General features: G+C 48.5%; 1 protein-coding gene across 1 annotated transcript; it reads right to left on the bottom strand.

Annotated features, from left to right (window-relative positions):
* Positions 1 to 7418: 7418 nt before the first annotated feature.
* On the bottom strand, positions 7419 to 22146 carry RBM38 (RNA binding motif protein 38). The gene is made up of 3 exons (XM_026862093.1): positions 22026 to 22146; positions 21364 to 21418; positions 7419 to 8835 (listed from the first exon to the last, which is right to left on the bottom strand). Exons 1-3 carry the CDS (start codon positions 22141 to 22143, stop codon positions 8535 to 8537), a joined length of 474 nt encoding a protein of 157 aa, XP_026717894.1. The 5' UTR covers positions 22144 to 22146; the 3' UTR covers positions 7419 to 8534.
* Between the last annotated feature and the right edge of the window lie 1577 nt (positions 22147 to 23723).

Consider the following 23723-nt stretch of genomic DNA (forward strand, 5'->3'; position numbering starts at 1 on the left):
GAGTTATCACCCTCATCCTCCTGGCTGCTGGGGCTGGAGATTAGGGAGCTGCTCCTTATCAGCCGCCAGCCCCGCACCCGGCCCCGCAGCCATGGGGCTCCTCTTTCAGTCTTACTCACTGGAGAAATGAGTAAGCCTGTTGTAACGGTTACGCTGTGACGCTCAGGCAGCAGGCTCGAGCTGCGCTTGGTTGGGTTGGAGTGTTTGGGGTTTTTTTTGAAGCAACTCAATACACAAACTTGTAGCAGCCAGGTTGCATTGCAGACACCTGCGGGAGCTGGGGCTTGGCTGGGGTTCAGTGCCCTACATGTATGGAGCTCAGCGTGTCTGGTGAGGCTGGGAAAAGGAAAGTCTCTTGCGTGTGTGTGTGTGTGTGTGTGTGTGTGTGTGAAAGAGAGGGAGAGGGGAAATCCAGGGTCCTCACTGTGCCAACTGTCTGGCAGGGCCTCACTTGCACAGAGACCTCCCACACCTACCCCCAAACCCACCGCCTGTGCACAAAGCTCTTGGTCCAGTCCCTGAACCTGGACGCAACTCCTCTGTGTGTCATCCATCCATCCATCCATCCATCCATCCATCCATCCATCCATCCATCCATCCATCCATCCAAGCAGGTCTCAGCCCCTCAGCCTCCGTGCCGGTCTGCCCTGCACAGCCACCATTTCTGGCAGTTTAGATGGCAGCTACAAGAAAATATTTGTGCACTCTTCAGCTTTACTAGGCATATGACCTGGACAGTGCCAATGGTATAAACATTGGGATTCAATTTATTATTTTTTCTGCCGGCTCTGTCTTGGCTGGGCAGCTGCAGAGCAGCGCTGGGGCTGGGGCTGGGGCTGCTTCCCTGCCCACAGGGAGAAGGGCTGGGGCAGGCAGCTGGCAGTGCCTGGCTGGGGCAGTCTGGCAGCATTTAACCAACTCGATGGGATATTTTTAATTTTTTTTCCATTCAAACACAGGCAGAGCTGCTGGCAGGACTGAAGCTTTCATCCAGATTGCAGATGCCCAAAATATCTGTATTCTGGACTGAGCAGACTGAGTGCCCGTGTTTGGCTGATTGAAGAGAGCATACGGGAACGCAGAAAGACAGACACCCACAGGCACAGTGCCTGAGCATCTATGGCAGCAGCAGGCAAGAGGATAGGGAACTGCTCAGCCCAGGGCTCCCTCTAGCAGAAGCCAAGGATGACCCCAGACCGTGCGTGTCCATGTCCCAGCCATGACTCTCACACCGGCATGTGATCTTTTTACTATTTTTTCCAGCCTGCTGAAACGTGAGCTCAGGCCAGGACATGGTTTTGACCTGGACTAGTTTGTGTTTATCCCAGCAATGGCTGGGCACAGGTCAAGGGCTGGGTCCTGCCCAACCTTGTCCAGCCTCCCACAAACTGCCTGCGTCCACACCAGTGATGGCTGCATCTTACTGGGATAGAGATGGGGTTTCCGTCCCTAAGTAAATCAGAAAAAAAGTCCAAGATTTAGCCTGCAGCCCTGGGCTGAGCTGCAACAACAGTAAGTGATGGGGCTCCTGCAATGCTCAGTCAGCCCTTGGGGTGCTCTAGGGTGGGCTCAGCAAACAGAAAGCCTGGAAAGGGAAAACGCTTCAGGAGCGGGGCAAGAGAGCACTGAGCCCAGCACAGTTCATGGACCTCCTGTAATGAAATGTCTGAGCACCTGTAAACAGGTCCCACCTGCCATTGAATTTGGCTATATTTGCTGTTACGTTATGTGCCTCATTTTGTATTCTCTTCTAATCTCCAATTAATCTGGCATCTTCAGCAGCCAGAATTCCTGAGATAAAGGTTAAAAATATCAGCTGAAATAAGGCATTCATATGTATACTTTCACACACATGCATATGTACGAATAGACACAGCTACTGATAGAAAACATGTTCATACATACATGTTTCTGATCAGATTTATATCTAATAGCCATATATAAATATTTTTGTACATATAAAATTTATTGGAAAAAGGAAACAAAATTAGCTTACTTTATAAAGTGGCATGAAATAGTGTACACTGCTGAAAATAAGGTAGGATGTGGGTTTTGGAGGATTTTTCTTCCCCTCAGAGCTCTCTCTACCATGTTTATATCTAAAACCTGCTACTTTTAAAGCCAGCTCACAGAACACTAATGGTACAATTTATTTATTTCATCTCACTTTCATTTTGCAAAGTTCAAGCTTTGCTCAGCATGCTAGCATGTAAGCAGCTCATGTAAACACATCCAGCTGATGCTACGGGAGAAAGCAAATGGCTCTCAGTATCTGCGTGCGCACGCTGATCCCCCGGTGTTTATCTAGAGGTAGAGATTAAGCAGGACCCACTCAAGTGGGCTTAGTCTGATTTTAAAAGATCTTTTGAGTGTTAAACACGTAATAAGATGCTTAGTGCTATTTTCAAACCCAGACACGTTCCTGGCTGATTTACAAAGGCCATGGCTTCCAGCTTTATGTAAATGGTAAATGCTTCTAAAAATCAGCTCTAAAATATCACCCCAATCTAGGGGCTCATCGATTCAATCAGACGTAATGATCAGGCCGCCCAAGCTGCTTCCCAAAGTGGGAGTTGAGCTCCTCTCTCAAGTCAGTCCTTTAGTTTATCTCACCTTACACTTCTTTATCTCATTTATGCTTAAAGATGGGTATGGTTGCTCTTCAAAGAATATGCAAACCATCCTTTAGTAAGGGGCCAATAATACTAATGGTGTCCTGGTGCAATTTTTAATACTGCTTGTCTCTCCGCTCTGCTTCACACTAGTTTGGCAGACGGACTGTGTGATGGTGGTGCAGCCCCCCCACTGGTGCCTGACACCCAGCAGGCAGCTCCAGGAGCCAGCCAGGGGATAGGGCAGGCCATCACCTGCATAACGGGCACCGTCACGCCTCCGGTAAACAGGCACCTCGTGGCACGTGCATGCAGCAAGCCCAGGGGTGCTGCAGCTCAAGGGTGCCCACAGGGAGAAGGGGAAAATACTTAAGTGTATTTCTATAAATAAACTATATATGTGTGTTTAAACATATCTGTATATATGTTCAAATTATATATACATTTAAATATATATACAAATAAATAAATTTACTTATACATTTGTAGGGATCTCTAGAGAAAGGCACATACATCCTGTGCTCATGGGCAGCACCACCCTGAGCCACCCGTGCCGTGGTGGCACTGCCCTTGCCCCACCTCACTCTGAACTTAGCAGCTGAGGCTGGGCATAGCCTCTACCCACCACAGTCTGGTACACCACGGATGTGCTGTGCCTTTATTGCCCAGTTTCACCCTAAAACACTGCAGCACTTTCAGAACAACAATCTCTGGCTTCTCCATCTCTGATGTCTCCATCTCTGACCTTTCCATCACCACCACCTCCATCTCCAACCTCTCCATCACCACCATCAGCCTTCCAAGCACTGGCACACTGCTAATAAATCTGAGCCTTTAATTGCCCTCCCACACAGTGTGGCCTTATCTGAGCCATTGTCTTGCTCGCTCTGCCTCGTCACACTTCTGTGCTCCCAGGTTTGTGCTGCTGGTGTCAGCAAAAGGACAAAACTGCAGTTATTTGGCTTTGGTTTTAGGTACAAATCCCCCAGTAACACATTTCTGGTTGTGTGGGCCCACATGATGTGTCTGCCATGGCAAGGTGGCTCTGCCCAGGGAGGGATTTTCAAACCCTCTGCCTTTATCTCATGCAAGGTTGCACTTTATTCTTTATTTATGTAGCTAAAGCTATGCAAAAATTAGTTGGGGGAAAAAAAAAAAAAACATAAATCCCACTGCTAAAGGCAATCGATAAGAGTGGAGGAGGCTGCTGCCCCAGGGTGCTGGGACCACTGAGGCTGGAGAAGTCCTTATCACCACTTACAGCTGGTTGTTACTCAGGTCACAAGAAGACCTGATGTCTCTGGTACCCAAAAGAGATTTATTTATCCCCCTCACCCCTATAAATTCAGGAAGTTTTCCACAGCCCTCTGGGAGAGCAGGGCCGGTGCAGAATGGGTGCAGCGGTATCAGCAGCCGCAGGTCTATCGGGCTGAGCAGAAGCTTTTCCAGGAACTATCTAGTGAAACACATGACCGTGCCCCTGGCCGAAGGGCGATACGTGACAGGCATTCACCGGGCTCCCGGAGAGTCAGTTGACTTTGTTATTCAAACTATTTTAGTGATGGTTTTTAATCCCAGGCTTAAGTTTTTCTTTTTCTTTTTTCCTTTTTTTCTTTTTTTCTCTTTCTTTTTTTCTCTCTGAACAAGGGAATCTCTACGCTGGCAGGATTCAGAGAGGCACAAAGGAGGGAAAAACAAGTTTCAGCCAGAAGAGGAAAAAAAAAAAAAGGATGCTGTTAGCATTCCCTGTATGTGAGGGGGTAAAAACATTTTGCTGTGAACTTTATTTTAAAGGCTAAGTGCCAACAGCAGCCCAGTTACTAAGCAAATAAATCCTGCACTCGGCCTTTCCCTCTCAGCCGTAAAGTTTTGGCGCTGGGGCTCGTTTGCCAGGAGCTGGGCTGCGGGGGCTGGCAGTGCCTCCTGTGCTCCCAGGTGCCCCCAACCCTCCCTCCCAGGGATGGACACCAGCTTTGGGTGCCACTGCAAAGCCCTGGACCTCGATGGAGGCCCATGGGGCTCCCCAAGTGCCTCAGCCAGATAATGTGGGGCAGCAGGGGTGAGCGCTGCACAGACACGGGATCGGTGCCCCCCTGCCCCTTATCATGAGTGGGTTTGGGTGGCTGCTGGCAGCAGAGCCCTCGACGGTGCCTCTGTGACGTGGGACACCCCGGGATGAGATAGTCCCTGGAAAGGGCAGAAAACTCCCCCAAGCCATCCCCTTCCTGTGGCGGGCAGGTGGGGAGGGTATTTATGGTGACACTTCCCCATGACAGCAGAGGAGCTGCACGTGCTCCAGCCCACACAAGACAAAGCTCACCCTGACAGCCTCAGTGTGATGATTTCCTATGAAAAATATTTGAATTTGTGATGCAAATGACTGAACATGTGGGCACAGCTGCTGGGAGGTGGCCTGGACCACATCAGCCAGCAGCATGGCCATGGGGATGTGCCCGGGACAAGGTCTGGTCCCCCACGGTTGCTCCCACTCCCAGAACCTGTGCCAAGCAGATGGTGCTGCTGGGGCTGCCCTGCCAAAACCATTCAGCCCTCACTGCTCCTCCCTGCATCCCTGTGGCTGCATGCTGCTGCGCCGAAGCTCTTATAAGGGCACTGTGACTCCCCAACACACCCATCCCTGTCTGCCTGGAGCAGAGCTGAAATGCCTGGGGAGAGCTTACTGCACGGTGGGTAACATAAGGCACATGGTGCAGGTGAAAGAAGATGCTCCGTCAAGCAATGCATGAAAAAAAAAAATTACACTTTTAAGTAATTGCAAAGTGATTTAAACACTTGTCCTGTGCTACCCTGACCAGTTGGGAGCTGCACGGCCACTGGCCCTCATTCACACCCCACTGCTCACTCACTGCATTTAACTTTTGTCCCTTGAACACAGCAACCCATCGAGTGCTGCCCACTTTCCCAGCCTAGCACTGGGCCAGGGAAGCACTTGGGCTCCTTTTTGGGGGGCCACAGGCTTCCCGCACCACCTGCCATCGCAGCCCACTTCCACCCGGGAAGCCAGACGGCGGATTTCATTATTCTGTCCAGCCGCAGTTTCACAGTTGGGTTTTTGCAAACAGGAAGGCAGCAGGTTGGGCAGTTGTTTTGATGTGGTTGCTTCTTGAAATGAGCCCAGAGCAAAACGGAGCAGGATCCAGGAGCAGCACTGGGCAGCGGCAGGCTGGGCACCGGGCGAAGGAGACATGCTGCTCAGCACCACCTGCACCGCTCTGGCCACCTTTTGGGAAATTAGAGTCAGCTAAATGGAAAATCATCACTCCTTTCACTTTAAAAAACACTGGACACATTTTTTTTCAACAACAAATTCATTTTCAGAGGCCTTGCTCTTCCTATTGACTGGGGGAGACGCAGGTCCCCAGTGAAGACAAAATCTGACGTTCAGCAGTGCCGGAGCCAGGCAGCTCTGCCCAGGGATGGGCACCCCAACGCCGCAGGGCTGGGGCTGAGCACACCCCAGCAGCTCCCAGCACCCCCATCCACCTCTGAAATCCTCCCCTCCCTCCTCCTCCTCAAAAAGACTCATGACAGGGAGAAAGAAAACTGCTGAATAATCTCCAGCCCCGATAGCACTTCAAAGGCAGGTTTCTCGGACCAGGCTGCACTCCCTGCCAGTGCCGTGCTGGATGCGGTGCTCAGCTCTTACTGCTTTGGCAGCCCCACAGCCGTATCCAGAAAGTAATTACTTAAAAAGGAAATAAATGTCACCCATATGGTTATAAGCAAAACCCTGGGCAGGATGAACAGAGCCCCATAAGGATCTGCATTCTCACGCAATATGAACAACAGAGGAGTGAGCTGTTTCCATTCATCGAGATGGGCTGTTTACTCTGAGGCCTACCGATGATGTTAGACATGCCCACTGTGTGCCTTTAAGTTTACCAGGGCAGTCGATCACAGTGCTAAACTGCCTCTGCTTTTATCCTATGGCATCCTCTTCCCCCAGGGTGGCTTTAGGCATCATCACCTTCAACAGCAATATACACTGGTGCCAAAGATGCAGAGACTTCCCAGCACCAGTTCTGCCATAACCATTACAGAGATGAACTAGGTAAGTGGCATGATCAAATAGAACAATGTTATTTACTTTCAAAAACTAAGACTTGAAGTTTGTAACTGTCAAAATCTGAACCCCAAATTTCTCCAGCAAGTTGGTTTTCTAAAGCAGCTCTCTCACTAGCAAAAAGGAGGCTGAGGGGTGCAAGCACCCTACCAGAGGCTCCCCCCCCACCTGCAGCCTGCCCAAGCCCTGCTAAATCAGTGAGGCCCTCAGTGACCCTGCCCTCAACCAGGACAAGGCTTTGGCAAACCGATGACTTCTGGATGGATTCGATTTTGAAAAAAAATCTTATTCTAAGCAAATGACAGAAGGAAAGTGATATCCTGAGGATTCTGGGACGAGATCTGATCTCAGCTGTCCTGGTTTCCACTAGAGCTGCACCAGGATGGCGGCACTTCCCACCCTCTGCTCCGCATAGGCTGAGCTGGGCCATGCCCGGTGCTGGCTGTGAGCGCTGGGGAGCGCGCGGCTCCGGCACGATGCTCCAGGAGCAACAAAACCCCAAGGTGACTCGAGACATGCAGAGCAAGTAACGGCGCACGGGACGTGCTGCGGGGGATGGCGGCACCCCTGCAATGCCCGTGGGATGCAGGGCTGGGCCAGGCTCCGCTGCAGCGCAGGACACACGCTCCCAACCCACCCTGGCACACACACGGGCGAAGGCAGTTGGAAAGGACTCCCTCGTGGGCTTCAGCCAAGCAAACATGGTACCGTACAGTATCAAATAATTTTAAAAGTTAAAATAGTTTATTGCTGTTCTTTGTAGAAATGCACTTAACTTACATTGTCTGTTCTCTTCCTTTATTTGGCTGTTGGATTGTAGGCGTTAAAAGGTTACGTTTACCCATTTGTTCAGTGACATAACACCTTTTTCTCTTTTGCTCCGCTCATGATATTCTCCTAAGCTTTGCTGGCCAACAGCCTCAAATGTCTTTTACATAAATACTGTAAATGTCTCCATAGGTTGCAGCATTGTAACAAAAGATCTACCAAAGTAGACAAAATGTTCGGTATTCTTGGTTGGTTTTTTGCATTTAAAAATATACCTAAATTTGAGATAATCTTAACAGAGTAACAATTACAATAAGAAAATAGTACAGTGCGTTGACTAAAGGAATATTCTGCTCTCCTTCAAGCCAATATTCCCTTTTGCATGTTGAAGTGATTCAGCAATTACTTAAGAACTTTTACCTACATACAATAATTTAGTAAAATGAGAATTAAACAAGGCAGATACTTACTACTATTCTTCCGTCTGCAATTCACAGCTCATGCGAATAAAATCGCAATAAATATTAAAAAATAGTTTTTCTTTTTCTTTTTTTTTTTTCTGTAAGGCATCTCTGAGTATTACAAAGTTTTTGTACAACCAAAAAATAAGATTGCTTTTTTCCATGTTCTCCGAGTACCTCTGTACCTCAACAGTAAATAAAAGGATTGCAGGTTTGATGGGGAAGGGCTGACGGGGCAGATGGGGTAGGGGCAGAAAGAAGACCATGGGTGATGGAAGCAGACCACGATGTGTGCAAGAATCTGTAGTTTTCCTGTGAAACATTTCAGTCACTTTTCGAACATCTTCAAGACAGTATCTGTCCAGATTGAAAAAAACAACCAACAAAAACTTACCAGAAGTCCATTTTCATAAGCACAGTCAGACTGCAAGGGTTTGGGTTCGCCCTTAACACTATAAATAGCTTAGGTATTGATATGCACCTACGTAAAGGGGTAAAGGGGCGGGGTGATATTTTTGTTTTGTTTCTTTTATTGTTGCTTTTGTTGTCCTAGTTGTCTCCTTCCATTGTATAAGATTGTCCCGGGTGGTGAAGGCGCGGGCAGGGCCCTTACTGCATGCGGTCAGGCTGCAGCTGCTGGGGCTGGTACTGCACGAAGGCAGTGGCGGGCGCCGCGGGGTTGCTGGCGGTGATGGGAGGCTGGACTGCGCCCGTGTAGCCGTATCCCACAAACCCGGCAGCGGGGGAGGCAGCGTAGGGGTACTGATCGTAGGCAGCTGTGGTGTACTGGGAATAGGCTTGGCTGGCGGCGGTGTAGTCGATGTAGGGAGACGTGATGGACTGCACAGGGGTAGGGATCACCACGCTGGGCTGGATGATAGCTTGGGGGTAAACATAGTGAGGCGTGAGTCTGTGGAGGCAAAGGGAGAGAGTGAGCGAGGGGCTGGCCTCCCTCCAGCCTGCACGTCCCCCTCCTTACCCCCAGATTCATGTGCATCAGCCACAGAAACGGTGCTGCCCAGCAGTGCTGCCCTCGAGTGAGGGGTGCTGCTCGGGGTGGAGGGAATGAAAAGCAAAACACTCCTAGACCCCAAGGGTGGAAGTAGTGCAAGGTGAAGCATGGACTGCAAGAACAGACACACGCCCTGGTCTGTGTCTTCTGTCTCCCAATATTGAGGCTGCTGGTTCCCAAAACAACCTCCCTGGACAGCTGCAACACAGCCCCCGCCTGGCTGCCTCGCCGTATCTCCCTGGCCCCCACATGCCCTGCCTGCCCCACCAGCCTCCTGTATCCTCCAGGTCCACGCTCCCCTCCCCGGCCCCAAACCCTGGTGAAGGCTCCTGAGGACCCGCAGCCCCCGTGAGGCACCTCTCAGCACGGTTCATCCCATCAGGGTAGCGTCCCACCAGGGATGACCACTGTTCCCGGGCACAGCCACGGGCCTTTCCAGCTTGCCAGCTGTTATCAGTTACTACACATTTAAGCCTATGTTTCCATAACACTGGATGTTTAGGGCAATGCTACAGGGTGTTTGTTGCAAAACACGAGATACTAATTCTGTTTTTTTTCCCCTCAGTAACACTCCTCAGTCATGACCATGCCAGCAGCCCCCGGCCCGGCAGCGATGCCCGTGTGCCCATGAGCTTTTACATCCAGGCTCTGTGGCCAGCTGGCCCCCGGCACTCCTCTGCCCTTTCGATGCAGGTCCTAAAGCGTTGCTTTTCACCAGCTGGTTTGCCCCTGCCCCGAGGTAGCTGTGTGCTGAGAGGAATTTAACAACACCACAGTCAACTGAAGTCCACAGACTGAAAGATCCCAGAGATGATTAATTCAGGATCGCCCACCAATTTTCTAAAAACTACTAATGAGGATGAAAGAAAATAAAAAGGCAGAGAAATGAAAGGGCTATATTTTCTGAAGGTCCCACAAGAAGTCAGGCCTCAAACAAGAGCAAAAACTGCACAAACCTAAAGGTTTAGGTCCATCCACACAAACTACCATGGGCCAGACAAAAATGGACAATTACACGTCAACTGCAGAGTGCCAAGGGCATCTGCCTGCCCAGTCCTCAGCGGCAAAGGGCTCCACTGTGCAGAGGCTTGACAGATTTAGGGCTTGTTTAAGAAACAGGGGCTTGCAGACTGTCACCAACAAACAGCATGTGACCACTGAAAGATCAGAGCCACATGCATCAAAAAGTGCATGCTGTGGAAAAGGTCCCTTTGGCCAGCTGCTTGCTGAATCATGTAAGGCAACAGCATGAAGCCATCCTCTGCAGAGCTCGTTCCACCCTACACCCAAACCCAACTCATTTTGGCAAACAAAAAAAAAAACAAGGTAAAACTCTGCAGAGGGCTTATGCAGATTCAAATATTTTGGGGATTTTTGTGTGGATGTGTGTGACAGCACATTTTCAAACACGACCACTTTTAAAAGCCTCCCACAGGCTTTCACAAGACACAGGCCTAAACTGCTCTTTAAAGCTGAGCTCAGTGCCCACTCATCCATCTGATCTCTGGGGCTGGAAACCCCAGCAGATTCAACATACTGCTCAGCAGTGGGCTCCTGCACTCTGCTGCTTCACGGGGACTGGCAGTCAGGGACTGGACACATGCTACATGGGTCACTGGCCGCCCTCGTTCCACCCAAGTGTCTGCCCTAGGTCTCCGCCACCATCTACAATGTACTGGGGTCCACCTGGGGCTGGTCCCTCCTCTCCAGCAGTTATGGGGCTGTTCCCATTTGCTTTAGAACCAGTACTGGATGGTTTAACCTGCTCTTCAGGCAGGAGAAAGGCTTCTTGCTAACAAGTGCTCATCTGAACCAAGTTTTCTCTCATTTTCCCACTCACATATGCACTTTGGTTTTTCTTGAGGCAATTTGCATGATGAGAGAATGAGTGTTCTCCTCCCCCCCCCCAGCAACACTGCCTCCAAAATCAGGGGCCTTAGCTATAATGAGGCCACCCTCAGAGAAACAGCACTGGGGAGGATGGATGGTGGAGAACAGCACCTCAACCTTTGGCTGATTAAGTGCAAGACCATCTCCAGAGGTCAGAGCCATCCCTGGCGTAGTGCAGAGAGAGGGACCTCACAGTCTTCAGTCCATAAATGAATGCACCATATCCAGTATCACCCTGTGACTAACAAGAATACGATGAGGTAGCGGAAGTTCACTGAATCACTTTTGGTTTAGCTTTGATCTAAACTGAGGCCAGCACGACTGAATCAGAGCTAGAGCTAATGCACCAGTTCGGATCAAGGGGACTTAATGTCCCATACTCGCATCAAGCAGCAGTCGCCTCTTCTGAGGAGATGGGCCTAGTCCCAACCCAGAGGTTCCTCATGCTTGGTCACTGGGGGTTTGTTTCATTTTGTTTTAAATAATGAAGAGGTGCAATACTGCTCTCTTGGCCTGCCAGCGTTGGGGGAATGACTCTGCAGAGGCACCCCTCAGCATTGGCCTATGCAACTACTGGGGGCGAGACAAGCAGAGCCCACGCACGCCTCTTGCTCTACCCCCTCGTAAATCAGCAGCTCCACCAACAGCCTGCATCCCAGACTGGTGACGGATTCTCTGGCTGCACGTCACTTCTCCCTACACATGGGGTCCCACTACCAGGCTTCCTGCTACTTCAGGGCTTGATAAAGTTAAAATCACGCCACAAATGCAACAAAAAACCAAATGCACAACCCTCACGCTCAGGAGTCACTAGAAACACCCCCAGCAGGAGCAGAGGGAGGGCCTGCACTGTCCCTGCACATAGCCTGCACCTGCAAAATGACCAGAAGAACTGTCTGAGGGCCTCCAAGCAATCCAGCCTGAGCAGCTCCACAGGTCATCCCCCGAGGTCCCTTGCTGCCACCCAACTGCTCCTCGGAGCCAGCACACCCCACGCAGGGGACGGGGACTGGACACGTGCGGGGCCATCGGGCCAAGCGCACGCTCCCAACTCATTCCCAAGAAACTCCACACGTCGACTTTGCTTTCATGTACGCAGCTCCTCCATCGCAGCTCCCACGGTGTGCTCCAGAGAGACAGCGAATCCACGACATCCTGCACTACTTTTTTTTTTTTTTCTCTGCAAGGAAAAATTCCAGCTCTTCGATGCTACTTTGAATAAAAAGCACCATTAGCTAGGAAGACAATAAGTACTCTGGTACTCTTGTTTCCAGAAATACATCCCAGCCCAATGCATACGCAAGCGCACATCACACACCATAGTTTACTGCACTAGAAAAATCACACTCGGCAACTCCACAATCTGCTTCTGTGTAAAAGGGAAGGTTCTTTTGGTCTGTGGGGTTTTAATAATTTAGCTAGAAATTTCAATCAAGATATTATGCAGTTTGGACTTCTGAATTAGGTGGACAGATGGCAACTCATCGATCAAAACAAAACACACAACCCAAGGTAAGGTCACTTTGATGACTTGCAGCTACAAACAAAACAAAACAGTGCAGTACAATGAAGTTCTCTGCTGGCTACATTTAGCATCCACAGAAAGTCTTAAAATATTTTTCCCCCTTCCATCATTTCTGAAGAAGGTCTTTCAGGGGAAAAAAAAAGCTCTTTGGGAGTTATTTTTCTGGAAATCAGCAAACTCTAATCTGAATATCTACAGAATGAGTCACATCTGTGTTTTAAGATGCCTTTCCCTTCCTCTCTCCCTGCAGTTTTTCTCCGTCCCCCACAATAGGCCCTGCCAGCCAGAAGAGAACTTCATCTAGAATACACACACACAATGTGATTATAAAACATCAACCAAGTGATCAGCCATTGCCACCACACATCAAAGTCATCCCGTGAACAGCAGATGTACGAGATGCTTATGGCATTGCAATTAATCACGGGCAAAGGCCACAAAACGCAATGAACATGGTCAAACCTAAGTCTAGAGCCAGTGGTGGCCGCAGGGAGGACTCAGGAGGGCCGTCGTGGTGCAGGAGAGCAGCCGGGACCGCCACGCTAGCCCACGTTCCTAACTACGTGGCACGTCGCCACACTGCCCCGGCAGCCAAAATTGAAAGACACAAAACAAAAGAGATGGTTGCAGAGCCATTGGCAGAGGAGATGCAGGCTCGGCTTCTGCTTTTGCTGTTCAAAGTACGAAGGACAGAACAAAAGCAGTCCAGTTTTGGTGCAGTCCTGGGTGGAGATGTTCAAATGCATCGGGTGAGGCTTGCAGCTGCCTTGGCTCCCAGGAGATGTTGCCTGCTGAAAGAGCGGACTTTTTAAATCCTGCCATCACTCAGCTCTCCCCACCACAGGGGCAGGGCAAGCTGCAGGGCAGGGGTGGCTGGTGGCCAGCCACAGCCCCAGGGGCAGCCAGGAAGAAGGGACAAGCCATGTGTCCCACACCTCTTCCCAAACAGCAGGGAAGAGGAACGAGCGTTATAACGAGGCCCTCTCCCTTGTCAGCAGCTCTACCTGGCAATTCATCTCAGAGGCACTTTATATATTTGATTCTCTTACATCAGATTTACACCTAAAATGCGTTTTAGCTGCACTTTCTCAGCTCTCTCCCATCCTGCAGAACTTCAATGCATGAGCCATGAGAAGTTCCTGCAAGTTGCATAGGTCTGGGAGAGCAGCGAGTAGTTCCTGAACCCCCTGATCTCTGCCAGCCATGCTGGGAGCTGGCTTTGCTGCTTCTGGAAAGGTGGGAGACGACTGCAACCCTCTGTCTGGAGGGACACAGCATCACACAACCACTTGGGAAACAAGGAGGGGCACAGGGCTCTTGGCAGCCTCACAGAGATCAGCACACAAATGCCACCGCCACGACCAGCCTTTTATTCCTTGAAGAATAAAAGAAACAGAGCCCTTTGTGTCGGCCAGTGAAGGCACAAATTCTGGCATTTGACCCCAGGAATTTGGCCTCCATTTCCACTAGAGTTGACCCATTAGCTGCTATAGGGACACCCACACTGCCACAGCACGTGATGCAGGCGGTGCCAGGCTTTAGCTGGTAGGTGGTACTGCAGAACGAGCTGAGCACAGCCACAGCTGTCCATGACAGCAACATGAAAGCTACCTCTGGTGAAGTAACACCTCCAGCCACAGCCTGGATGACAGATCTGAAGATGTATTTTGAAGTGGGTTTGCAAGTTTAAAGAGCACCAGACAGAAGCTGCTCTAGCAGCTCTTGCACCCCAGCAATACCAAGGAAAGCAGCAGCAGTCCAGGAGCTCTACACCTGCATTAGCAGTGCTGCCACACCACCTGGAAGTTGGTGATGCACAGACACATCCTGGTGTCACTCGTGCCCCAAGAACATCATTCCTGAAGGACACTCCCAAGCCAGCAAGCACTCACCTCGTGGAGCCACTTTAAGTAAACTTGTGCGGAGTGGTGGCAGGCTTGGCAGTACGTATCATATGGGCCCCAGCCACAATGACAGGCTGTAGAGACATGAGAAATTCAGGTCCTGTTCGCAAATCCAGACGTGATGAGGAAGGACTATAGGCTGGAGCATGGCCAGCCTGCCAACAAGGACTCTTGCTCCAGGAGGAGATCACACAGAGTTTATCCACCGACACTCCAGTGCAGATCAGGACGTTCATTGTGCCCCGACCACTCCACCATCCATCACCATGCACTGACACAGGCTGGGTTTCAACCACTGACATGACAAACCTCCAAATCCTTAAATGTCCCCACTAAAGCCAATTTAAACATGCATTGAAATGTCAATGGCTTCTGCCTCATCAGCCAGCTCAGAGTAAGACAAGGATGAACTCTGCAGGTCCATGGTACAGTATTTATCCTCACCTACTACAATACAACACAAGCACAAAATAGCAAACGAACCAATACAATTTCTGCTCATCTTGGAACTAATTTGCCTGTCTGTCTTCTATTTGCCCTCCTCTGGCCTTCTGAGAAGATCTACACAGCAGCCTGTGCAAACAGGTACATGACTGGGTTTCTTTGCTTCCCTGTCGCAACCAGACGTCACCACACTGGTGGCAACCACCAAGGAACAACCTGCTGCAACAGACTGTCCCAGGCTGGAATCAGTACAAGAGAAAGTGAGCATATTGCAGAATGCAGTGATAACCTCTGCTGGTTGCTGAGCCTACCAAAACCATTGCTTGAGAAATACAAATGCCAATTTAGGGGTACAAAAGCAATCATGATTTCAATTTATATTCATTTTGGCAGGAGAGAGAAAATTTAAGGAACAGGAGGCACTGCAGTAGCTGAGAACCTATCACAGCCCAGCAATGTCCTCATTTTAGAGCATTAGCACATCCTGACTTCATGATGCAACAAACAAATGGCCCACAGTGGAGGAAGGTGGATCCCACAAAAACAAGTAAAAAGAAATTCCACTTACACCTTCCCTCATAGCCAGTGCAGAGGTGTGGGGGAAAAATAAAAGAAATTAAAAAAAAAAAAAAAAAAGTTGCAGACCAAAGATGAGAGTACATCTTCTCACAAAGATCTAATCCGTTTTCTCAGCTTAACTAAGAGTTCAAGATCAACAAGCTGAGCTCCAGCACGAGTTAGCCAGACTCAAAAGTTTACAGCTTTATCCTCTGCATCTTGCTTCCCCCACACCCAAAGGAAAAAGGAAAAAAAAAATAATCCCAAACAAAGGCATGCTGGGCCAGACCAAAAATAGTTTTGGAGAAGCAGGCTGAAAAACACTCAGGTAGCAGAAGATAACATCTGCCTGAAACAAGAGCCATCTGGCACCAAGGAAAAAGCCACATGGAAGTTTATCCGCAACCAGTCAGCTATCCAGAGAAGGAAACACCCCTCCCCTTTCAAGTTATCAGCACAGCCAAAACAGTAATGAATTAACAGAAGAAACAGAAAACGCTTCACACCAGTGCACTCCAGGAGCCTGAATCCTTCAGCATCAGTGTGAGAAATCCAAGAAGATGCTAGAATCATGTCCACATAGGAGGAAAACCAGAGGCTCTGACAGATTAATCCAGGAAGCCCCAGGAATTCTGCCTTTAACCAAGCTTTGCAATTTTCTTCTGCAATTTGGAGAAAACCAAAGTCTGCGGTCACATCTCTAAAGTCTTCTCAAGTACCTGACAAGTTTTGGCATAATATATATTAAACTGACTACTTTCAACTGGTTCCATTTTTTAACAGTCTGTCTTTATACATGATCCCCTTCCACTGACTTGTAATTAAAACCATCCACACACTTGATTTATCAAACACTCCTTCTTGGATAGATATTTTGAAGTAGAATGCTTCAGCTGTAGTAGAAGCAATGAAATATCTATTTTTCATAAAAGAAAGCCTACGCTGATAAAACAAGTAATTTCTCAGCCAAGAAAGAAATTCTATTTTAAGGATTTCTGTGATCTCTGCTGCCAGTTGTGCCTTTGTTGTTCTAGAGCGTCTGAGACATCTCTCTCCACACCTTCCTGCAAGCTGGAATCATGGGGAGGTGGGCTGGGAGCCTGCCCCTGGCATAGCTTTGGCCGGAGCAGAGCCAGCAGCAGCTCAGCTATGACACAGGAGAGCTGAAATGCTCAACGCTGGCAACAGGGAAATTGCAGGGGACAGCACGATCCTGTTTACAGGATTTAGAGATCGAGAAATAGGAGACTCAGTTTTAACTCTGAGGTCCACAACTTTTCATCTTTTGTGATCATAGAGTATATTTAGCTTTGGTATGTAGCTTGCTCCCATCTGTGGGGAACAAGTTCTTCATATAAGTCATATTTAGAAGTGACCCAGTGTCCTTGCTACCAAATTATCAGCACAACAACTGTCTAGTTCCCTCACTGGTGTCCTCAGCTCAGAGGCAGGCCAGTCAGAGCTGCATTTATCATTTGAATTACTGGGCATGTGTTTAATACTACAGTTAGGGACCAGTATGCCAACAGCTGTGCAAAGGAAAGACGAGATCAAGTACAAGCTGGACTGCTCTGAAAATTTAGACACTTGCATCAATCTGCCACATCGGGACTGTACGGCACCAGTCAGATCAGAATAGGAGAATTTTTGCATCTGTAACTCCCCAGCTCCTGCAACAAGGGGAAAGGACTCGGGTCTCTGTTGCTAAGGAGGCTGCTCTCGCGCTGGTGAGGCTGAAAAGCAAATCCACCAAAGGTAATGGAATCACACAGAGAAGACAGCACAACTTGAGCCATGTGCTGTAAAGACAAAGCTAGAGCCAGCTCAGCCCGGCTCTCCATCACAGGCAGGCCTGTGCCCTGACTGCACTGCAGTGGCACATGGAACCCTTCACCCAGAGCCCATTCCCTGCAAAAGGTCTACTACTGCCTTGAGCTTGGCATACCGTTTATGCAGCCAAGTGTAAGGTGTATATAGAAGACCACGCTCTCCTTTAGTATTGTTCTACGGGCCTATACTAGATGTAGGACATAAGCAATTGTGACCAAAACCAAGATGAATTGTATACCAAGCCCTTGGGTCCGATACCAGCATTTGCCACCTTGAAGAAGGTGTTCAAGAAAACTCACAAAACCATCTGATCTGTTCATAAAGACATGTCTCCTGTTAAAAAAAAAAAAAAAAAAAAAAGGGGGGGGGGCTTTTTCTGAATGGCAAGCATTTGGTTTGAATAGCAGTAACCATGCCTGAGAACTAGCAGCTGAATCCATTTAGAAAATGGATTTGAATGTTTTTCAGGAAATCCCCCCCCCACCCTACCGAAGCTTTCATGTTTTCAGCACACAGTAAATAGCAGGTGCCAGGTGTGCCATCCCACGGGAGATCCTGGGACCAGCAGAGTGGGCTGGGGTCCCGCAGCGGGCCAGCTTCTCTGTAAGTGCTGAGATAGGAAGTCAGAGCATGGGGGATGCCAGCTGAGAGAGGCTGAGCAGAGCACGGCCAGCGTGTGCTGGTTTATAAGCATAACCACAGAAAAGATGAAAGTTTGTTTCCTTTTTATTTTTAACCCAACAGAGAAGTTTTAAGGATAAACAGCTGCGAGGGAGGGTGGGCTGACACAAAGAGGGACTTTCTTCACTTCCTAACTGCAGCAAGCATCAATGCATGAAATTTCAAACTCAAAGAGATTTAACTCTTTCTGATGCTGCCTGAGATCAGCTGTGGGCCAGAGTAAGAGGCCCACCAAAATAAGCAACTACACAAGGATGGGCAGGGGGGGTTCTCTGGAGCAACAACATCCAATGTGCACATATGGCAAGAGCAGGATCCTGCCGCAAGAGACAGCTGGATGTTTCCAAGAGCTCAGTCACTGGTAGATCTCCCACACAGATAGCTCCTTTGCTGAGGCACAGCCGCAGGAATGCATCCGCCATAGGCTGCTCACGTCCAGAGCGGCAAGCACGGCTGCGAAGAGGAGAACCAGGGAATCCCCGCTCCCTGCACAGGCTGAAGCCTGTCTCGAGCACTGGAGTCACAGAGGAAAGGACCAAGAGACAGGCACTAAGCAGCTCTGCCACGTCACCACGTGCTCCATGTCAAATGGTCTACACAGCTGCTCTGAGCAGCTTCCAAGAAGTTTCATATATTCTCAAAACTTCTTAAAAGGGACACCACTGCAGTAAGAGACAGCTCCATTTGGAGAGCGTCTCTCCCTTCTCTGATCACCTAGGCACAGCTTTGTGCTGGCCAGTAGCTGCAGGGACATGCTGAGGCACTGGCAGATGCCTCCAAGCAAAGCGCAGTCTGTAAACTCGGGACTAAGCTCCCAGGCCTAATGCTCCTTCCCTAAATTCAAAAGCCAGATCCCGGAGTTACCCAGACACAGACACATCCTTTGCCATGTGTTACTGTTAACATCTCTGGTTATAACAATCTAGAGACTACTTTTCAGAACGGGATTTACTACCGACTCCATGCTGTCTGCTGTGCGAGTGCCTCCCCTGCCAGGACAGCGGGAGGAAGGAGAGAGGCTCATCATGGTTTCTCTTTCTGTTCCGCATACCCCGGGCAATATTTACAGCTGCATTTGGGTGCCTGAGGCAGGAGGGGGAAGCTGTCAGTTTATAAATAATCCTCACTGATGTTTGGGTAATTTTCATAGTTTCCATTCATTTCAGGTTTCACCAAAACCTGCATTCTGTGGCTTGATAGCTGGAACGTGACTGGCTGGCTTTCTCTTATTTAACTTCCTAGCAGTTAATAGGTTGTTCATTCATTTCTTCTTCACAAGTCCATCTTGCACACCTAGAATCCCATGTCCCACAACAGCTGTCTTTTGTAAACCACGTGCCAACCCGTGGGCAAAAACACTTTGCAGAGACAGGAACTGCAGGAGGGAGAACTGGGCAATGTCTTACACCATGGGCAAAGCAGACAAGCCACTGAGCTTCATCTGGGGAAGGTCAGGATCTGCTCCAGACAGTGCAGAACAAACGGACAACAGCAATTTGATGAAGCTTCCAAAGATAGAAAGACCCTGATAGAGCGCTCATCTACCCTCAGATCCCGAAGGGCCAAGGAAATTGTGGGTTCAAGGCAATGCAGGAGTGGAGCCTGGAAGGCTCAATTTTGTTGGTCTACTGACGAGACAGGGAACTGACAGCCAAGTTCTGTTGCTTGACTGAGCACCTGATGCTTTGCTCAGAAGTCACAGAGCTGCCCCTGCCATGGTGCTCAGGTAAATGGCTCCACATTTTGCCAAAACCACATTTTCAGTGATTCTGCTCCAGCAATGACTGAATGCAACAAAACTCTTGTTTACTGATGCTTGCAAATAATGATATATAATCCCCTTCGTCCAACCCTCCAGTCTCCTGGTTCCTGTCTCCTGGCAACTGATAAATAATTTATAGTACTCTCTGCTGTATGTGCTAACTGCAGCTCTGCTGGTTTAATGATGAAACCAATGCCTAGGAACTGGAACAGTAACTGTCGAGATCACAGGGAACACGTAGTCAGTTGATCCCACACTCCTCTGTATGTGAAACTAAAAGCAAACTGTTCAAAAAGAAAAGTGATGTTTTCCAGAGCTGCGGCTGCTGGGTAGGAATGGCAAATTATCTGCAAGAAGAACAGGCGTGTGCCGGCGCTCCTGGCAACACAAGGAGTTTAATGTGCTTCACCATTTTGCTCTTTTCTGTTAGCATGCGTGGTAAAACCTCATAACAGGCTGGTTTTGTTGTCAACTTCTCCTGTGTACTCCTGTGCAATTTGGAAAGCCTCTGGGGTTCACATCCCAAAGGTACCGCTGCTGCCTTCTCTAGGGGCTACGAAAACTATCATGGCTCCCATGCAAGGAGAGCTATGGAAAAGCAGCATCTTGTCTTCTACTGCGGCTCTTGCACCAAAAAACCCTCTTCATTTCATGACAGATGTTCTTCGAGTCTTTCCAACAGAGCCGTAACCACTTACAAAAACTGGCATGTTTGAACCCTACACAACACACATACACTGGGTGTGCACTATTGTGGCAACACAGTCTCTTACATCCATAAACTCACTGGAATGAGATTACCCAGGCAGTTGGCAACTGCAGCCATGAGGGCAGATGAGTGAAAGTTTCTGTTTTGTTGTTAGCAGATATTTTTCTTTTAAAAAAAACCCAAAAACACACCACCCCCAAAAAAACACAAGCAGAGAGCAGGAAAGGGATGAAGAGGGATGAAGTATTTCTGTTGATAAAGGCCAAAATCCCATCTATTTATATTAGAGTCATACAAAAAACACAACAGAGCAGTGCTCAAAAGCTTTAAAAAAATGCACCTACTTTCCTAATGCTCTTAGAAAATAATAATAAAAACCCCCTATCAATATTCACTTTCTGAAATGGTGTAAAAAAAGAACTGCATCAATCATTAAACAGTTAAATGAAGGCAGTATGACAGTCACTATTGTTCTCGTGAAGCACACTTGTCTTTTGCCGAGCAGCTGCCAGATCCTATTAGATGTATAAAAAGAGGACTTTTCTAACCGAGTAGGGATGGTATAAGCTATTGAAAACAGCAGACAAAAGCCCACTTTTGCAGACTATTCAAGCCTTGTGTAACATCTGTCCAAAATCAATTTTTGACCTAATGTTACTTTCATTAAGTAACAGACTTTGTTTCCAATGCAATTTGTTTTCTAGGATAAAACTGTATCCTAAGCATTATTACGTGGGAAATGGCACAGAAGAAGCAGAAGATCTTATTTGAGAAACATGAGAACAGAATTTGCTTAATTGTTTTGACACCTTAAGTACTATAATAGAGAAACTATTTTCCATTTATTTGAATTCTTGCGAATTCTTGAAGCTGGCAAAGCAGCACTGGGTTTATTATGACTAAGATTTACTGAGGATAAAGGAGGATCTTTGGGAATTACATTAAAGCTGACAAATGCACAAAAGTTCTGAAATCTTCACCAGAAATAAAGTACTTCCAACATTAACAACAGCTGTTGAAACTGTCCACTCTTGGCGGCTAAGGCTATTTTCACGCATCTTAAATAACGAGGAAGTTGATTCATGAATTTCATTTCAGACTGTTAAGAAACATTTCCACTTACCCAAAGGGTCTCTGGATGAAGGCTGGATGTAGCTGCTGCACACCTATGGTAAAACCTAAAAAAACATTTAGAAAAAAAGAAGTATTAATGAATGGCATCCATTGTACCATTCAAGTTGTAATATACGTGCATAATTACACCTCAAGACCACACGTATGTGCATTTTATCTGCTACGTATGTGAGCAAATTCAGAGCTCCATTTAGAAGTAAATTTTAATATGCGTGTGAGATATGCACAAGGGCCAGATGGGAATTCAGATTCAAGAACAGTGTGAAAGTGCTGTTATTGAACAGACAACAGGGTGTAATGCCTTATTTTACACACTAGGTACTGTGGCCATTAAACCAAAAGGCAGAATGAAGAAATGGATCTTGTTGTTAAAGCTGATGTAATGTAGAGGATAAAAGGAAAACAGCTTAGCCATGGGAGAAAACAGCTTTAACTTGGTTATATGAACTTAGCTGCATATAACGTTAGTGTAACAGGTACGAGTAAGATGATACCGAGAGAGGTAACTGGACTACACAGTGTTCTCTGTCAACAATCAGAACTATGAGGGGTAAGGATGCATTGTCAGATCAGGCGAATCCAGCCTGAGTAACTTGTTTCCTCGTCTTACAAGTTATTCTAAATAGAGATGGGATCTCCTGGATGCCTCACCAGTTTGAATACTCCTTGGTTTTGCTCCCAAATATGCCAGGTTCACGTTTGCTTTCCTGCCATCGATGATGGGGTTCGGGTCTTTGCAGGCTCTTTCAGCTGCAGCTCTGTCTGCCATGGTCACCTGCAATTAAGCACAGCCTTGTTTGTAGCAACAGCGCTTTGTAAACACTCCAGCAACAGGCACTAAGCGGAGTTTATTTATTGTTCTGTTTTGAATCAGGAGCCGAAACTCCGGTTCATGCGGAGGGGGCAAGATGTGAGAGGCTCCTGGGGGCTCGATAGAAAAGAGGGCTCCCCCCTCGCCCAGTTACTCCGCTGGGCTTACGCCAGTTGTTTTTCCCTTGCCTTTCCCCGTCCTCCCCCGAGCTTTTTTAAGAATTCGGCGGAGCCAACCCCCGGACTCCCCGAGGCAGCAGCAGTTCAGGGGAGCTGGCAGGCGCGGATCCGCGCCCCCATATACGCGGGGCGCGGAGGCCGAGGGCAGCACCGCGCGCCCGCTGCAGCCCCCGAAGGAACAAGGCGGCGGGACCGGGGCAAAAAGGTGCTGAAATGAACGGCCCGACCTCGCCGGCACGGGGCTGGGGGGGTGTCCGTGTCCCCTGCGGTCCCGACTCCGAGCCCGGCCCAGACTACAAGTCCCGGCGGCTCGGGGAGCAGCGACAAACCCCGCGGGCACAGGGCGGGGGGGGGCAAGGCGAAAGGACGGCTTCTGCAGGAGCCCGCCAAAGAAAACCGCCTCGAAAGAGGGTTTTTATTCACCCCTCCTTCCCTCTTTGCAATTGCACAATAATCTCAACGGTAAGTGTTTAATCCCGGGCAGGTTCGGACACAGGGACAACGCCAACAAGCAGTTTGCCAGCCTTTGGGGCACGCAGGGTGGCAAAGGCATGTTAGGAGGGCAGGAGGAGGGATGGTCCTGAACCAGGTCAACAGGGAGAAAACCGGGGTTTTAAACACTGAACAGAGGTCGAAAAGAATCTTTCTTAAGCAGGTCCCTAAACTTCCTGCTTCTCCACTGGGCACATGGACAACCCCTGGCTGTGCAGCCTCCTCTGGGGAACAGGGATGCATTATTCCTATTTCCTCTGATAGTCATCAGTGGGGTTCCCCTCCACTGTCCCCTTTCTGCATTTTGTTCCCTCTAAGGACAGGCAGCTCATACAAGAGAGGTTGTGAAATGCCTCTGATCTGACCTGCAGTTTTCACTCCTCACTTGGGGTCCAAATCTAGGAGTATTGTTACTGTAGTGCAGCCCCATATTCAATTCATGTTCATCTCTGTTCATAACTGCAGCAAAACAAAATCCAAAAAGTGCTTCAAAATCTGCCCTTGACCACTCCAATGGCAGAGTACTTGCGGTGCTTTCAATCCTCTCCTCCAACATCAGGTAGAGTCTGGCGTGTGAGAGAGGGTCCTACAAATAATTTTTCATTCAGTTTCCATCACCCAGATACTGTTCAGACAGAACCTCAAGAACTGCCCCTGTGCCTTAAGGTTTATCTTGCCTCTAGAGGGTTATCATTTTGCAGAGAAAGAGATTTTTTGCCACATGATAAATGCAGAGGTAACATTTTAGCAAACAAGCCTGTGAAGTTCTAAATCACCAGCAACTTTGGCTTCTATACAGCAGGTTCAGACTCTACAGACATTTTTCTTTTACAGAGAAAAGCCAGTTATTTCAAGAGAAAGGAATGC

Source organism: Athene cunicularia, assembly GCF_003259725.1.
Source record: "Athene cunicularia isolate RWA chromosome 20 unlocalized genomic scaffold, athCun1 chr20_part1, whole genome shotgun sequence".
Taxonomy (NCBI): domain Eukaryota; kingdom Metazoa; phylum Chordata; class Aves; order Strigiformes; family Strigidae; genus Athene; species Athene cunicularia.

What these genes read in the sequence shown, in the direction of transcription:
- RBM38 (XM_026862093.1), bottom strand. Translation starts at nt 22,143, where the DNA reads ATGGCAGACAGAGCTGCAGCTGAAAGAGCCTGCAAAGACCCGAACCCC. An exon ending in ACCAAGGAGTATTCAAACTG is followed by an intron (nt 21,419 to 22,025) that starts GTGAGGCATCCA and finishes ATGTTTTTTTAG; the next exon opens with GTTTTACCATAGGTGTGCAG. An exon ending in TTCATCCAGAGACCCTTTGG is followed by an intron (nt 8,836 to 21,363) that starts GTAAGTGGAAAT and finishes TTGCCTCCACAG; the next exon opens with ACTCACGCCTCACTATGTTT.